This window comes from Paralichthys olivaceus, chromosome 16, assembly GCF_024713975.1.
Source record: "Paralichthys olivaceus isolate ysfri-2021 chromosome 16, ASM2471397v2, whole genome shotgun sequence".
Classification (NCBI taxonomy): domain Eukaryota; kingdom Metazoa; phylum Chordata; class Actinopteri; order Pleuronectiformes; family Paralichthyidae; genus Paralichthys; species Paralichthys olivaceus.
In genome coordinates this window covers 74720-91950 of record NC_091108.1, presented here as the reverse complement: position 1 = coordinate 91950, position 17231 = coordinate 74720, and the positions used below count along the sequence as shown (strand labels likewise).

The 17231-nt window shown below is 44.3% G+C and overlaps 2 protein-coding genes across 2 annotated transcripts; both read right to left on the bottom strand.

Moving 5' to 3' along the window:
* Window positions 1-5: 5 nt before the first annotated feature.
* On the bottom strand, window positions 6-2065 carry c16h7orf25 (chromosome 16 C7orf25 homolog). The gene is made up of 2 exons (XM_020109425.2): window positions 1924-2065; window positions 6-1400 (listed from the first exon to the last, which is right to left on the bottom strand). Exon 2 carries the CDS (start codon window positions 1385-1387, stop codon window positions 143-145), a length of 1245 nt encoding a protein of 414 aa, XP_019964984.1. The 5' UTR covers window positions 1388-1400; window positions 1924-2065; the 3' UTR covers window positions 6-142.
* Window positions 2066-7393: 5328 nt separating this feature from the next.
* dnajc1 (DnaJ (Hsp40) homolog, subfamily C, member 1) lies at window positions 7394-16765 on the bottom strand. Its single transcript, XM_020107616.2, has 12 exons — window positions 16507-16765; window positions 14746-14847; window positions 14628-14674; window positions 11114-11279; window positions 10939-11036; window positions 10773-10866; window positions 9931-10015; window positions 9593-9762; window positions 9369-9488; window positions 8680-8728; window positions 7961-8346; window positions 7394-7734 (listed from the first exon to the last, which is right to left on the bottom strand). The coding sequence occupies exons 1-12, from the start codon at window positions 16663-16665 to the stop codon at window positions 7666-7668; spliced, it is 1545 nt and encodes a 514-aa protein (XP_019963175.1). The 5' UTR covers window positions 16666-16765; the 3' UTR covers window positions 7394-7665.
* Between the last annotated feature and the right edge of the window lie 466 nt (window positions 16766-17231).

Below are 17231 nucleotides of genomic sequence, written 5' to 3'. Positions count from 1 at the left end.
ACAAGTGACTGTGATGCTTTATTGATCAGTGAATATAGATAATTAATTCATGAACATAAATATAAGTCATCTGATCAGGTTCATATAATTTAACTGAGCTCCAACTCCTATCAGTCCCTTCACAGCACAGGAAGTCTCTGTCTCAGATGGGTGTGGCCCTCCACTCCTTGCCCTCAGTTAGAGCACGTGGTTGGTGGATAAACACGCTGTATCGGACGCCCTGATTAGCTGCCGCCCTAACGAACCTGCTGTTTGCTGTCATGGTAACGGCTCTCAGCGAGTCTCCAGTCCCAAAGATGGTGAGCGAGCGCTGGTTGACCTTGGCACTGGGTGTGAGACGCATAGTTCGCTCTGATGGCTGGTCATCCACCAGGTGAAGGCGTGCCAGCAACTTCTCAGCGCGCCCCTTCTCACCTGGCCCCCCTAGTGTGTCCAGGATCAGCTGGAAGTCAGAAACAGCGGCACGGCAGGCAAACAGCTCCTTTCCCGACATGAAGGCGTCGAGCTGCGGCAGCACCTGCTGGCAGCGCTCCTGAGTGGCCTGATCAGTCAGCACTGGCTCTCTAAAGGTAAAGTGACAGCGGCCGTGGCTCAGCGATGACACATACGTAATGAGTGTGGTGATGTCCAGGTTCACCCGCTGACACTCCTCCACCTGCACCTGGACAGGAAACGCCAGGCTGGCCACCACTGTGCCGCGGTCCACTCGGGTCAGCTCACACGCCTCCATCTCCTCTTCATGGTCTTCTTCTGCTGCTTGCCCATCCTCCTCCTCGGCTTCGTCTTCTCTGCCTTCCTCTGTCGCCACGGCATTGACAGCTACAATGTCCCCACGCACAGAGACACCCATGTCCCTGAGTCGGTCCGCCATGGGGCAAGAGACGCCGTTGTAGAAAGCAAAGACAATGTGGGGGTGTTGGTAATGGACAGGCTGCTGGCGACTGGCTTGCAGGAAGTCCTCTGCCTGCTTGATGATGCTCTTGTCTCCGTACTGACCCCGCCCCTGCCAGATGTTATGCAGAGCCTCTGCCTTCCTACCCACCGCCTTCACCCAGGTGCGTCCCCCATTCGCTACCACGTCCACCACCAGCGTCTGGCGGCAGCCAAAGGTATCCTGGTAGGTGAAGACATGCAGCAGAGCCGCCACGTCTTCCAGACTCTCGGCTGACTCAACAATGGCTGTCAGGTGAGTCAGGTTGGTGCTGTGCAGGTGAGACTCTTTGACCTGCAGCTCTCCGGCCTCCACCCGCCGCAGGAAGCGCAGCTCAGCTCGCAGTTTACCACAGAGCTTCTGGTGACCCTCTACACCCAGACAAAGCTGCTCTGCCCGCTGCAGCAACAGCTGAGCAGAGCTGATTCTCTCCTCTAGCGCCACCTGCAAAGACATGACTGCATCACACCTGAGGAGGCACAGGAACATCAATCAGATTAAAACCAGATTCAACTGATTGTTGAATCAGTAAAACTTCATGAATCAGTTCATGTGTCTGCTCCTTCATCTGTATCAGACATGTCCTCATGTACAAATACTTTAAACATGAAGTTACAAACTGTTTCTTCTAATGTAGTGAATTTGTTGTTATGTTGATGTCTTCAGTTCATCAACATCTATTGTCCTCGTGTCCTGGAGGAGGATCCTCACATGTGACTCTGAGCTTCAGTTACTGCTCAGAAAGTGTCTCTGTAGTTTTAACTTGTTGAGTTTAGGACAGAGGACGTTGCTGCTTGTTGACATCGATGAGACAAATAAACTGAGATTGATTGAATCAATTTAAACAAACCGATTATTTACTGGTGATAATCAGTAAATCACACTTCCGCTGTTAGCTTGTTAGCTCTGATGCTAACTGACACTGCAGTTTATTACGTCACTTCGATCAGAAACACGTTAAAACATTCGAAAAACACGTGACGTAAACTCACGGCAGTTGTGACGCATGAGTCCTCTCCAGACGTGTGCTAACGGCTAAAGCTAGCTGACAGGGACGAAGGGCCTCCGGGAAGATTTTCAGAATAAGAGCATCACTTCCTGTCACGTTACCTGACTGTTCGACCTAAATTAAACTTACGTGGAAGTTAAAGAACATTTCAAAATTAAAAAGATAAATACAAATGAAAAGTGAGAGAAATTGTGAGACTTCTAGTATGAAGTCATGAAGAAGTGAGCAATTAAACTGAGACACAAGTAAAAATCACAAAAACATTTTGCCCAAGTGAGCAAATCTATAAATTAACATAATAAATTAAAGATAAAAAGTAGGTTTTACTTTTCTGTTTGTCATTTTGTTTCATTTTATATTTTGCATTTTCAAAAAAGGTGTGTTGGACTGTCTGATCCTCTGATGTCAATAGAGGGGGGGGGGGGGGGGGGGGGGGGGGGGGGGGGGGGGGGGGGGGGGGGAGGGGGGGGGTTTTAAAACAGACATCATTACTTCTCATAGTGTCACAGACTAGAACAATGATCTCAGCTTTTGATCTTTTAGATCAACAATTTAAAAAATCCTTCTGCTCTCAACAAAGTTTACTGAGAACTTTGTTTCATCTGAAAATTAAAACTGTAACATGACAGAAGAGAGAAACCTTTTCATTTATTCAGCACATGAGAAATGGAAACAAAGATAAACTAACAGCGCTGTCATTGCTTAATATTATATATTCACACAATCATATGCGTATAAATAATCACATATAATATATATGGTTTTAATTATGAGGTAAGAGGTGGATATTGTTCCTGTATATGACCTTTTTCTTTTAAATAAATTTTTTGGACTTTTATCACCTTTAATGGATAGGACAGAATTATGCTTGTGAAAGGGGGGATAGAGAGACAGTGGGGGATTCGAACCAACCTCTGCGGGTTGAGGCCTTGTCAGTTCTTCAAGGTGAGCTATATGCCACCCCAGTACATGATGTAAAACAAAAAGAGGGTTCAGTTTTTCACACATTACATTTATGGATATACAGAAAACTTCTGAATTTTTAGAATAAAAACATAAGACACAAGACTGAAGCCAATAAGACCTCAGCTGTGATGAATGCTTCTGTGTAAACAGAAGCTGCTCTGGTTAAACGTTAAATGTGAATGGAGGCTGCTCTGGTTAAATGTTTCTGTGTGAACAGAAGCTGCTCTGGTTAAATGTTTCATGTGAAAGGAGGCTGCTCTGGTTAAATGTTTCTGTGTGAACAGAAGCTGCTCTGGTTAAATGTTTCATGTGAAAGGAGGCTGCTCTGGTTAAATGTTTCATGTGAAGGGAGGCTGCTCTGGTTAAATGTATTTGTGTGAATAGAAACTGCTCTGGTAAAATGTTTCTGTGTGAACAGAGGCTGCTCTGGTTAAATGTTTCTGTGTGAACAGAAGCTGCTCTGGTTAAATGTTTCTGTGTGAACAGAAGCTGCTCTGGTTAAATGTTTCTGTGTGAACAGAAGCTGCTCTGGTTAAATGTTTCTGTGTGAATGGAAGCTGCTCTGGTTAAATGTTTCTGTGTGAATGGAGGCTGCTCTGGTTAAATGTTTCTGTGTGAACAGAGGCTGCTCTGGTTAAATGTTTTTGTGTGAACAGAAGCTGCTCTGGTTAAATGTTTCTGTGTGAATGGAGGCTGCTCTGGTTAAATGTTTCTGTGTGAACAGAGGCTGCTCTGGTTAAATGTTTCTGTGTGAATAGAAGCTGCTCTGGTTAAATGTTTCATGTGAAGGTAGGCTGCTCTGGTTAAATATTTCTGTGTGAACAGAGGCTGCTCTGGATAAATGTTTCTGTGTTAACAGAAGCTGCTCTGGTTAAATGTTTCTGTGTGAATAGAAGCTGCTCTGGATAAATGTTTCTGTGTGAACAGAGGCTGCTCTGGTTAAATGTTTCTGTGTGAACAGAGGCTGCTCTGGTTAAATGTTTCATGTGAAGGTAGGCTGCTCTGGATAAATGTTTGTGTGAATAGAGGCTGCTCTGGTTAAATGTTTCTGTGTTAACAGAAGCTGCTCTGGTTAAATGTTTCTGTGTGAATAGAAGCTGCTCTGGTTAAATGTTTCTGTGTGAATAGAAGCTGCTCTGGTTAAATGTTTCATGTGAAGGTAGGCTGCTCTGGTTAAATGTTTCTGTGTGAACAGAGGCTGCTCTGGTTAAATGTTTCTGTGTGAATAGAAGCTGCTCTGGTTAAATGTTTCATGTGAAGGTAGGCTGCTCTGGTTAAATATTTCTGTGTGAACAGAGGCTGCTCTGGATAAATGTTTCTGTGTTAACAGAAGCTGCTCTGGTTAAATGTTTCTGTGTGAATAGAAGCTGCTCTGGATAAATGTTTCTGTGTGAACAGAGGCTGCTCTGGTTAAATGTTTCTGTGTGAACAGAGGCTGCTCTGGTTAAATGTTTCATGTGAAGGTAGGCTGCTCTGGATAAATGTTTGTGTGAATAGAGGCTGCTCTGGTTAAATGTTTCTGTGTTAACAGAAGCTGCTCTGGTTAAATGTTTCTGTGTGAATAGAAGCTGCTCTGGTTAAATGTTTCTGTGTGAATAGAAGCTGCTCTGGTTAAATGTTTCATGTGAAGGTAGGCTGCTCTGGTTAAATGTTTCTGTGTGAACAGAGGCTGCTCTGGTTAAATGTTTCTGTGTGAACAGAAGCTGCTCTGGTTACATGTTTCTGTGTGAATAGAAGCTGCTCTGGTTAAATGTTTCATGTGAAGGTAGGCTGCTCTGGTTAAATATTTCTGTGTGAACAGAGGCTGCTCTGGTTAAGTGTTTCGTGTGAACAGAGGCTGCTCTGGATAAATGTTTCTGTGTGAACAGAGGCTGCTCTGGATAAATGTTTCTGTGTTAACAGAGGCTGCTCTGCACAATTTTCATGGTACAAACATGTATGAAAAGAGTCTAAATTAAAACTGTAAGCTTAGTGGAGCTGTGCATGGCTCCTGGTGTCTTCCCTGGACTTGGTGGAGCTGTGGCTGGGCTGTGCATCCTCTCCCTCAGGCTGTGGAGCTGTCAGTGGTCCCTGCATCCGTAACCAAGTGAAATCCTTTAAATAAAACCACGTTGTTGGAATGGAAATAATACTTTTAAGAGTCTGCATAGACCACTCTCTGTATGAGGTATATACCAGGGAAATCAAAGCAGAAAGACTTTAACACCGTATTTGTTTATTTATTGTAAGTTATATTGTCATCGCAATATTCAACAATGACATCACATATCGCATGTTTCCTAATATTGTGCCACACAGACACACACGCAGACACACACACACACACTTTGTGAGGTAAGAGGTAGATTGTATTCCTGTTTCTGTGTGAACAGAGGCTGCTCTGGTTAAATGTTTCATGTGAAGGTAGGCTGCTCTGGATAAATGTTTCTGTGTGAATAGAGGCTGCTCTGGTTAAATGTTTCATGTGAAGGTAGGCTGCTCTGGATAAATGTTTGTGTGAATAGAGGCTGCTCTGGTTAAATGTTTCTGTGTTAACAGAAGCTGCTCTGGTTAAATGTTTCTGTGTGAATAGAAGCTGCTCTGGTTAAATGTTTCTGTGTGAATAGAAGCTGCTCTGGTTAAATGTTTCATGTGAAGGTAGGCTGCTCTGGTTAAATGTTTCTGTGTGAACAGAGGCTGCTCTGGTTAAATGTTTCTGTGTGAACAGAAGCTGCTCTGGTTAAATGTTTCTGTGTGAATAGAAGCTGCTCTGGTTAAATGTTTCATGTGAAGGTAGGCTGCTCTGGTTAAATATTTCTGTGTGAACAGAGGCTGCTCTGGTTAAATGTTTCGTGTGAACAGAGGCTGCTCTGGATAAATGTTTCTGTGTGAACAGAGGCTGCTCTGGATAAATGTTTCTGTGTTAACAGAGGCTGCTCTGCACAATTTTCATGGTACAAACATGTATGAAAAGAGTCTAAATTAAAACTGTAAGCTTAGTGGAGCTGTGCATGGCTCCTGGTGTCTTCCCTGGACTTGGTGGAGCTGTGGCTGGGCTGTGCATCCTCTCCCTCAGGCTGTGGAGCTGTCCGTGGTCCCTGCATCCGTAACCAAGTGAAATCCTTTAAATAAAACCACGTTGTTGGAATGGAAATAATACTTTTAAGAGTCTGCATAGACCACTCTCTGTATGAGGTATATACCAGGGAAATCAAAGCAGAAAGACTTTAACACCGTATTTGTTTATTTATTGTAAGTTATATTGTCATCGCAATATTCAACAATGACATCACATATCGCATGTTTTCCTAATATTGTGCCACACAGACACACACGCAGACACACACACACACACTTTGTGAGGTAAGAGGTAGATTGTATTCCTGTTTCTGTGTGAACAGAGGCTGCTCTGGTTAAATGTTTCTGTGTGAACAGAGGCTGCTCTGGTTAAATGTTTCTGTGTGAACAGAGGCTGCTCTGGTCTATTGACAATATTTCAGCAACAATTATAAATAATCAAGTAGTGCTGTTACATCCCTGTTTGATGACCCCTCTGACTGCAAATCTTGAACAGATATATGTTCCAAAGGGGTACAAGTCCTTATACAGCATGTCAATTACATCAATGAATTTCTGTCAAAAACCAAATTGGTTAAAAGTTTCTAATATGAAGGGATGCTCCACTAAGTCAAAGGCTTTATAAAGGTCCAAGAATACAATCAATCCACTCTTTGGAAATGTCTGACGATAATAAAATGAGTCTGTGAAAAGTCTTATGTTATTGTGAATAAATCTACTGCCTATAAAACCAGATTGTGGTTCACTTAATATCTGAGATAGGCCTTTTTTCATACTAGCTGCAATAAATCCAGAAAGCACTTCAAGTCAGTGTTTAGTGATGTAATCGGTCTTCTTAAAATTTTCCTGAATCTTATAGAGACATTTTATATTTCACAATTTATTACAAAAAACATCTATGGCCTCTGCACAGACCACTCTCTGTATGAGGTCTATACCAGTGAAACCAAAGCAGAAAGACCATAACAGCATATTTGTTGATTTATTGTAAGTTATATTGTCATCGCAATATCACACACACACACACACACACACACACACACACACACACACACACACACACACACACACACACACACACACACACACACACACACACACACACACACACACACACACACACACACTTTGTGAGGTAATGCATCTGAATTCCTTCAGCCAATCAGAGCAGAGTAGTGTCGTCACAGAGGCGGCACCAAGGAGCTGTCTGACTGCAGCTAGCTCACGCCATGTTTTAAGACAACATTTTTAACCAGCATGCATCACACTAAGTCAGAGTCACACAGAGCTGTACAAAGTCGAACACACCTTGTCTCACATCACAGCTCTGAACCCACCAAAAGCTGAACCAATGAGAAGGAAGGAGTATCTGCTGACTGGTCCTTTAAAAGTTGTCATCGCGACAAGCAGACAAATCAAACGGCAGGAAATAATAAATACTGTTTATTGATGAGGTGAACAGAAGTTGATTGACAGCATGCTGAATGGAGCTAAGGCACATGAAGCTGTGAGGTCAGGTGATTTCACACTTGTCACCTGCTTCCTTTTTTTTTTTCTAAAAACCACACCTGAGCAGGTGAAACATCAAACATATACAGAAAATGAATTGTAATTCTGTCCAATCAGAGGGCAGCTCACCTGCACAGAGATAAAACACTGACAGGTCACATGGTTCACCTGTCTGATGGGAGATCAAGGGTCATCAGCTCTTGGCCTGTTTCCTCTTCTGAACCAGCTCAGCCAACATCTTGTAACGGATCATACACTCCTCCTGAAAGCAAAGAAACGTTCTGACATCATCAGAACTGTCTGCAATTTATGTATTTAAATGGATGTGAATTAAAAACAACAACAGATATCAGGTTACAAACATACAGAATGATTCAGGTTCAGTGAAGAACACATTAGAACAGAAAGTAAAACATGTTTCATGTTCTGTCCTGGTCTCCACTTCTATAACCTGAAAGCACCCCCCCTTGGTGTCTGTCATCTCTCACCTTGGTTTTCCCAGGAACCACCCTGGCGATGCGGTCCCAGCGTTCTACAGTTCCACGGGGAAACTGTTGCAGAGCAAGTTCCAGTAGTTTTTGCTGGTTCTGAGTCCAGGCGGCAGGATCCGCCCTGTCCCTGTTCTCCTGAGGCTCTGACTCCTCCTCCTCTTCCACAGCCGCAGGGTCGAAATCTCTTTGCCGACGACCTCTGATCTTTACCCCTCCCCCATCTGCTGCTGCAGAGGACTTCCTGTTCCTCCGGCGCACAGCCAGAGCTTCCTCTTCCTCCTGCTCTTCCTCACAGGCCCCACCCACCCTCTGAGTCATCGCACTGTCAGCAACAGTAAGTACCCTAACAGGAGGGCTCTTCAGCTCAGACAGCTTCACCAGACCTGAAACAAAGAGAACACCAGATCCTTGTACTGACAGTAGAACCTGAAACTGCCAATAGCACTTGATACTCTTGGTGGAACCTCACAGTAAAACAAAAAACTGACAGTACTCACAGAACTGTCTGTTGCCCCAACCTCCTCCTGCTGCTGCTCTATAAAAGAATACTTTAACCCATTCTGCTGAACTGTTCCACCTGTTACTACAACATGATGAGCACAGTCTGATAATAGAACCTGATACTGTCAGTAAAGCATGGTACTGTCAGTGGAACCTCATGATGATGACAATAGAACTTGTCAGTAGAACTACTTATTATAAGAGCAAAAGTGTACCTGAGGTGTGGCTCACGTTGTCTTTCACCTGTTTCACCTTCGTCGTAACCTGTTGAAGAAAACACATTATTTTGGTTCCTGATATTTGAAAGAACATTCAGACTTAAATAATTGTTCTCAGTCAGAGGTTTAAGTCCAGGATCAGAGTTGAGAGCTTCTACCTCCCAACCTCAGAATTGTTTATTAATGACTGTCAGAGCAATTGCTTCAGAGCAATGAGTGTGTAGGTCAGAGAGCATCGTCTACTTTTACAAAAGTGTGTTGTAAAGTCTGCAAGAAAGAGCAGCAGTGTTGTCACTGCTCAGGATCAGAAACCTCGTCTCTAAAGCCGGAGTCAAGAGGAAATCATCTGTGGATTTATTCCTTAAGGAGTTTCCCTGGAGCTGCTGTCCAGCGCATGACTGACGGACCGACTGGACCATCAACGGTACCGTGAGTGTCCTTAGCATATTGTTTATTTGAACGCTGTTGTTATTGAAGTGACATGGATGCTTTTCTTTCCTGAGTTTTTGGTTTATGAAGATCCGCAGTAAAACCCGGAACGGATTATCTTTGTTTGTATCTGTTGAACGGAACTTTGTTGGGTTTGGTTTGTGGGGGACGAAATGGAATATACAGATTGAGCTCTGTACGTTGAGACTATGGGACGCATGCACGACTCTGTGCAAGGTGTGGAACATGTTTCTTACTTCAGACACTGATCGTCCAAGTTCATGAGCGATCTTATCCCATCGACCTGGCGTTCCTCCTGGAAATTTAACCATCAACCTGCTGAGGAGACTGAGCTCGTCCTCCGTCCAGTCTGCAGCCTAAGGTCACAGACACAAACAATTCTGGAAGCGATAGTCCACTACGGTCCCGTTGGTAGTCTGAGGACATAATATTAACTGATTTATAATCAATAACATCACACCTTCTTCCTGGTGGCCCTGCTGTCCTGCAGCCAGACGTCCATCTGGTCTTCAATCTCCTCAATGGACGAGGTCTGGTCATAGCTCTGGTAGTTCAGGTTCTCAGATGATGGCTTATAAACTGGAAACTCTTTTGGTTCCTTTGGCTTCTTGACCTTTGGTCTCCTCTCTCCTGAAGAAGCAACGGCGGATAGGAAATGAAAGTTCAACCAGAGACTAATTGTCATTATTGAGAAAATGATCAGGCGGTGTGTTCAGGTGCAGTTGATACAGTTGGAAAGAACATTGAGTCTGTGAGAAACTATCGTAGCCTGAAGTGAAAAGATGTAATACTAATTACTGGTCACAGCTTCGTGTTCAGCTTCAGCTTCTTCTCTCTGCTGCTGTTTCATCTGTTGATAGTCCTCATAGAACTGCTTCACCTCCTGAAACACAGAGACCAGGGGTCTAATTTATAAAATAGTGTGTATGATTCATACTAAAAGTGTACGTGTGCACGCAAACCTCAAGGCAATGTTCCCTATATGAATCACACTCGAAATATGCGTTCGTGGATCTGCCTCATAATTCTGCCCTTCTTCTCATAAATGGTCAAAGCAAACAATTAATATAAAATGAATCTGCTGACCAATGGGTTTTTATTGTGAATCACGGCATCAAGCGATGAAAAGAAGCAGCTCCACTTCTCTGACAGTGACATCAAGGGGCTTGTGAGAAAGACAGATTGTTTGATGGCTGCAGCAGTGATGTCATTAGTAAAAGAAAAAACTGAGTGGTTTCACTGCTGCTGCGTTAATGCAGTGAGTGAGTATGACAGAAAGGATAGTGTTTGAAATAAAACTGGTCAAATTGAAAGGTGAAGATAAAAAGACAATTGCTTTACACTCTCAGAATGTGAGGGAAATAGTCGTTTCGCTTGAACCTATTTTAATCATAAAAAACTGGGTTAGTGACCTGGGTGTTCACCAGAACAATAAACTGGATTGGACTCATCGTACCAGTGCACTGTTAAAGAAGAGCCAGAGCAGAAAGTAGCTGCTCAGGAGACTGAGGTCTTTTGTGGACATTCTCCTCAATGTTAGCGTGAGAAGTAATTTTAAATGAGGCCCCAGGTCTGAGACCAGGACCAGGTCTGAGAACACTCCACCTTTTAACATGGTTCATAATAGCTTTCCATCCTACCTGCACGGTCTGAGGCAGATTTTTCACAGACAGGTAAATCCAGATGCTGAGCTTCAGAGGGAGGATGTCCTGCCAATGAGGTCGGTCGTGAACCCTGAAATAAACAAATATTAAAAAATAATACAAAATCCTATGAAGTCCTGTGGAGATGATGGCATGATGGCACCTGTCGGTCCGATCCTGATCGATACACCTGAGCTCCTCTGCTGGTTTGGAGCTCAGCTTTTTCTTCTTCTCTTTTTTCTTCTTACTTAGCAGCTCGTCCTGGAAATCAGGCAGATTAATCATCAGGTCATATAACATGGTCTGTTTTGAGGCTCTGCTCTGACTGGTTGTCTCACCAGCTGTTTCTCAAGGTAGATGGACCAGATGACCGCGTAGTGTCCAACAGTGAGGATGAAGAAAAGGAGGAAGCCCAGCTCAGAGTTACTCATCTTTCTCACTCGTCTGTAGTAGAAGACTGGCTGCCGCCAATCAGGAAGCCCATTCACCAGGATGTCATCATACCTGTCAAGGCACAGTACAGGTACAGTTTAGATACGGGTACAGAACAGTTAGTTACAGTGCAGATACAGGCACAGTACAAATACAGTTTCGATACTGGTACAGTACAGAACAAAACATTCATTACTATAAAACATCTAAGAGAAAACGATTGCTTTCGATTGATGGAGACAAATTCTTGAGCATCTCTCTGTTGAATTGTCCCGAAAGACACAGACATAACTTAAGACTCTGGCTTGGATAATGATGGGTGGTTGTCCTTCAACCAGAAGGTTGGTGGTTCAATCCCAGTCCTTAACCCAAAACCCAAGATGCTGAACCCTGAATGACCCATCATAGATGTTGAATGCATTATTGGAAGTGGCTCTGCATAAAAGCGTCAGTTAAATGACATGTAATGTAAAGTGGTCTGAGCCATCAACTAGCACTTTGTACTTGAGGAGGAACTTAACCTTCCTTCATGCCCCCTGCCCCCTCTGGCTCAACTGCCTCCTCTTCCTCACAAACCACAGGAATATTTACAAAGAGAAATTAACAGACGCAAAACTGCTCTGCATCTTATCTTTTCCACATGTGCTGACTTAGCAAGCACAAGAAATCAAAGACGATGGCCATCTTTTATTTCCACAAATGGCTCCACAGCGGCCCTTAATGTGCAGCCCCAGCACCACGTTTCACTGACATGGACGAAATATGGTACATGCACTTGTCACATCCTTATGAGCAAGGAAGTCCCAAGAACCAATATGCTAAACCTAACAGGAAGTCAGACAGACAACTTAACCACTTGGAGATTGAAAGTTGTTATAAGTGTGACTTTTTGTCCAACTGTGTGCATCTATGGTGTGGCATCAAAGTTAAATGACTCGCAACGAAAATAGGAAGTACTTGAATCTCAGACATATATGGTCCAATCTACTCAAAACTTCTCAGTCATCATCATTTATTTATTTAAAACCTTGGGAGACACATTGAGGTGGAACTCTCATTTTCAATGGTGCTGAGCAATACAAAAATACAGGGCATAAGTACAAGATAAATCAAAAGTACAATGTTAAAAAGTAAAAAGTACAGCAATGATAACAAAATATATAACTAAGAAAAGATTAAATTAAAACCAGTAGTTAAATCAAGAGCAGGGACAATTATAATCAGTAGTTTTGTGAATTAATTCTCGTAATTGTCTCAATGGCATTGATAAAGTTAGCTGGAAGTTTTCTCGCTCTGTATGAATCTTTGGCACCTGCAGGGTAAGCCATGGTTGTGCTGGGTAAAATTACAACATTCCAGGACAGCATGTCAGAGAGATCAGGAGTATTGTATGCTGATCCCTCCTCACTGAAAAAACAGGGAGGCCAGTTTTTTTTTTCACAATTGGAAATGGTGTGTTGATGTAAAAGCAGAGTGTGGTCTACTGTGGCAAAAGCTTTAAATCAATCAATATAAAGAGCAGAGCAGTGTATTCTATTGTCTGTTGACAACGTTATTAGCAAGTCCAGACTGAAATGGAGTTGGAATGTAATGTGGGGATAAAAACTATTTCATTAACAAGTGACGCAAATAATTTTGAGGGACAGGATAGATAGAAATCGCATGATAGTTTTTTAATTCATATTTGTTACCAGCGTTATGGAGGGGGAGAATGTAAGCAGTCTTCGAAACTGTGGAGATGATGCTAGAGGTAATACTGAGATTAAAAATATAAGTTACATATTCACAAATGAGCAGGGCTGAGGATTTGAGAGTAAAGGGGGACAACTCGTCATCAACTGTCAACTGCGGTTCATCAATATTTCATATGGTGTCAGCTATTGACATACTGGAGAACGGAGATAAGCTGAAGGAATTGTTTACTTCAGCACTAGAAGGATAAGCAGTTTTCTTCCAGACAATCTTCCGGAGCACCACTAAGATTTTCAAATAACTGACAAGATGCAGCAAAGTTAAAAACAGTAGAATTTTCTGTCAGTTATCTGATTAAGACCCAATACCATCATAGGCAGGTGGAAGAGGGCTTGGATTGTTAGAGGTGGATTTAACTATTTTCCAGAATTTACAGTAGTTGTAAGAGGAATTAGTAAACGACTACAGGTAAAAGTCAGTTCTGGCCTCTCGACAACAAAATCTTGACTTAAAATCACAGGGTCCCCTGGGTTACAGGAAATGTCTTGTTTTTTACATGTCCTAACCCTATGTCTAACCCTAACCCTGATAATGAAATATTGTGAAAACTGAAATCTTTGTCTGTTGGTTTTAATATAAATGGTGGAGTGGATCAATAATCTGCTTCAGTTCACCACCTCACGTCTGCATCTCCATTTTACACAATAAAAAAACTGAACAAATGAATGTGAACAAGTTCATTTTCATCTGTATGAACTAAACTTTGAACTCGTTCTTTTTAAGTGTCAACTGGTACAACTTCAATTGGATTTACATTCAATTTTCACATTGTGGTATACACTTGATGGTGTGGATGAAATTTGGCACACGAGTATCATGCCAAGCTGCACAAAAAGTCCTCTTGCCACTCTTCACCACACCCAACAGGAAGTCAGCAATTTGGATTGAAGGTGCAAATTTTGCATAATTTTTGTCATTTTGACACATAAAATCCTACTCCTCCTACAGATTTCCTCCAAAAGAATTCACATTTGGTTTATGTCTTGTTAGGGACTTTTTGAGTTGGTGAGTTTACGTCCAGGGGCGTGGCTGTGGCGTGATGAGGAATTTCAGTCCCACCCAGAAATGATCCCTAGGATAATATTTAATAAATTCCATAGCGCCCCCCTAGCTGTGACAGGAAATAACATGTTTTACATTTTGGTTTCCTGCAGGTAGCCTGTTTGCATCTGAAATTTGGACAGGAGAGCCTAAACAAGTTGGTGATGCCTCACAATCAAACTTTGTGAATGAAAGTTTTGTCAGAGGGTGTGTCCATCGCTTGGCAGCAAATCTCAATAGATTGCTTTGACATTTCAAGTAGCTGTAACTTCCATGTTTTTGCTCCAATCACTGTCAAACTTCATAAGGGTGATACGGGTCCCACCCTGAATACATCTTAATACCAGCATACTCTAACAGTCACAGCGCCCAACAGCTAGTTTGATCCACAAAAATTGGTCAGGGAAGCCTTGAGAGGCGAGGGCCCGCTCATATTTGCTTGCAATTTTTATTAACCTTACATTAATATATTATTCTTGATCTTTTCAGACAATTGCGGTAATTAGATTTTTAAAAAGGTCATGAATTGTCAATAAATGTTTTTCAAAAAGAATGCCGGAGACACTTGAGACCTTGAGAAAGGAAATTTGTTGAGAGTGGACGGTGATGTGAACTGGTCAGACTCACTTGCGTCGTCGCTCCTCGTCCTTCAGGACTTCATAAATGGCAACGAGCTGAAAACAGAAGCAGAGGTTGAATGTGATTGGTCGACAGCTACGTATTTGTGTTGGTATTATTTCCTCACCTGTCTGAACTGAGTCTCAGCATCTTCGTCTTTGTTCTTATCCGGATGCAGAGTGAGAGACATACGGCGGTACGCCTTCTTTATCTCTGCTGCTGAGGCGTCCTGAGAGACAGACAGGTGAGGGGAGAGGACAGACAGGTGAGGAGAGACGACAGACAGGTGGGGAGAGAGGACAGGTAGATGAGAAGAGAGGACAGACAAATGAGGAGAGGACAGACAGGTGAGAAGAGAGGACAGACAGGTGAGGGGAGGACAGACAGATGAGAAGAGGACAGACAGATGAGGAGAGAGGACAGACAGATGAGGAGAGAGGACAGACAGATGAGGGGAGGACAGACAGATGAGGAGAGAGGACAGACAGGTGAGGGGAGGACAGACAGATGAGGGGAGGACAGACAGATGAGGAGAGAGGACAGACAGGTGAGGGGAGGACAGACAGGTGAGGAAAGAGGACAGACAGGTGAGGGGAGGACAGACAGATGAGGAGAGAGGACAGATAGGTGAGGGGAGAGGACAGACAGATGAGGGGAGGACAGACAGGTGAGGGGAGGACAGACAGATGAGGAGAGAGGACAGACAGATGAGGGGAGGACAGACAGATGAGGGGAGGACAGACAGGTGAGGGGAGGACAGACAGATGAGGAGGGAGGACAGACAGATGAGGAGAGAGGACAGACAGATGAGGAGAGAGGACAGACAGGTGAGGGGAGGACAGACAGATGAGGGGAGGACAGACAGATGAGGAGAGAGGACAGACAGATGAGGGGAGGACAGACAGGTGAGGGGAGGACAGACAGATGAGGGGAGGACAGACAGATGAGGAGAGAGGACAGACAGATGAGGGGAGGACCGACAGGTGAGGGGAGGACAGACAGATGAGGGGAGGACAGACAGGTGAGGAGAGAGGACAGATAGATGAGGGGAGGACAGACAGGTGAGGGGAGGACAGACAGATGAGGGGAGGACAGACAGATGAGGGGAGGACAGACAGATGAGGAGAGAGGACAGACAGGTGAGGGGAGGACAGACAGATGAGGAGAGAGGACAGACAGGTGAGGAGAGAGGACAGATAGATGAGGGGAGGACAGACAGGTGAGGGGAGGACAGACAGATAAGGAGAGAGGACAGACAGATGAGGAGAGGACAGACAGGTGAGGGGAGGACAGACAGATGAGGGGAGGACAGACAGGTGAGGAGAGAGGACAGACAGATGAGGGGAGGACAGACAGGTGAGGGGAGGACAGACAGATGAGGGGAGGACAGACAGGTGAGGGGAGGACAGACAGGTGAGGGGAGGACAGACAGATAAGGAGAGAGGACAGACAGATGAGGGGAGGACAGACAGATGAGGGGAGGACAGACAGGTGAGGAGAGAGGACAGATAGATGAGGGGAGGACAGACAGGTGAGGGGAGGACAGACAGGTGAGGGGAGGACAGACAGATGAGGGGAGGACAGACAGGTGAGGGGAGGACAGACAGGTGAGGAGAGAGGACAGACAGGTGAGGGGAGGACAGACAGGTGAGGAGAGAGGACAGACAGGTGAGGGGAATGTTTTCTCCTCGTGACTCCACTGCAGTTAGAATCAGGTGTTAGCATGAAACTGAACTGGGGTCATTGGTCCGGTTCTCTTTCTACATCAGCTCCCAATGCTAAACAGCTTAGCCTCGTGTGCGAGTAGCATTCAGGTGTTAGCATTGTTGCCTTAACCCTTCCATAAGGTTACCATGGAGACAGTTTGCTATTAGCCGTTAGCACAGACCTGGTCCAGGAACAGGAACTGGTAGAAGGTCTGCGGGATCTCCTCCACTAGGTCCAGTAGTTCCAGATCCGCCTCCCAAGCAGTCAGAGGGGGGGCCGCGGAGAGCAGCAGGGTCAGGCAGACCAGCAGGGACCCGCACAGACCCGCACAGACCCCCATCACCGTTAAACCGTGACAGACACGCAACACTACTCGGTCCGTGGAGCCAACTCAGAGATCCCCGACCCGGGGAAACACCGCCAACCACTTCCGGGTTACTTCTCTGACGTGTTAATGTAACAGCCATCGGTGACAATACTGCCCCCCTCCGACCAACTGTATCACCACGTTCAGGTCTGACCTCAGGCCTAACGATGGTGATGATGACGATAACTAACATGATGGTGATGAAGAAGAAGAAGATGATGAAAGCTCTGGAATCTCCTCCTCTTCATCCTGAGATAGTTGTATTCTCCCAGTTTCACGTCCGTCACGTGTTAGAAACCTGCATTAGCAGACTGGGATGCTTTTATTTTGAAATCCCTCTAACATGCCCAGTTTTTATTTTGAAATCAGTCTAACACACTTGTCCAGCTCGCTTTTCGTTCACTCAGCATCATTATGCCAAAGAGTTCAATTTTGACATTAGATAAAAACTAGATTAAGGGTTAGGGGGTTCATGCCACAGTTACTCTCCAGCTCCTCACACGTCTCACTGCTAACAAACCTCCTTTTCAAAACCTTGG

Coding starts and splice junctions, on each gene's coding strand:
- c16h7orf25 (XM_020109425.2), bottom strand. CDS start 1,387: ATGTCTTTGCAGGTGGCGCTAGAGGAGAGAATCAGCTCTGCTCAGCTG.
- dnajc1 (XM_020107616.2), bottom strand. CDS start 16,665: ATGGGGGTCTGTGCGGGTCTGTGCGGGTCCCTGCTGGTCTGCCTGACC. Junction 14,848..16,506: donor AGTTCCTGTTCCTGGACCAG/GTCTGTGCTAAC, acceptor TCTGTCTCTCAG/GACGCCTCAGCAGCAGAGAT. Junction 8,347..8,679: donor CAACGTGAGCCACACCTCAG/GTACACTTTTGC, acceptor TCTTTGTTTCAG/GTCTGGTGAAGCTGTCTGAG.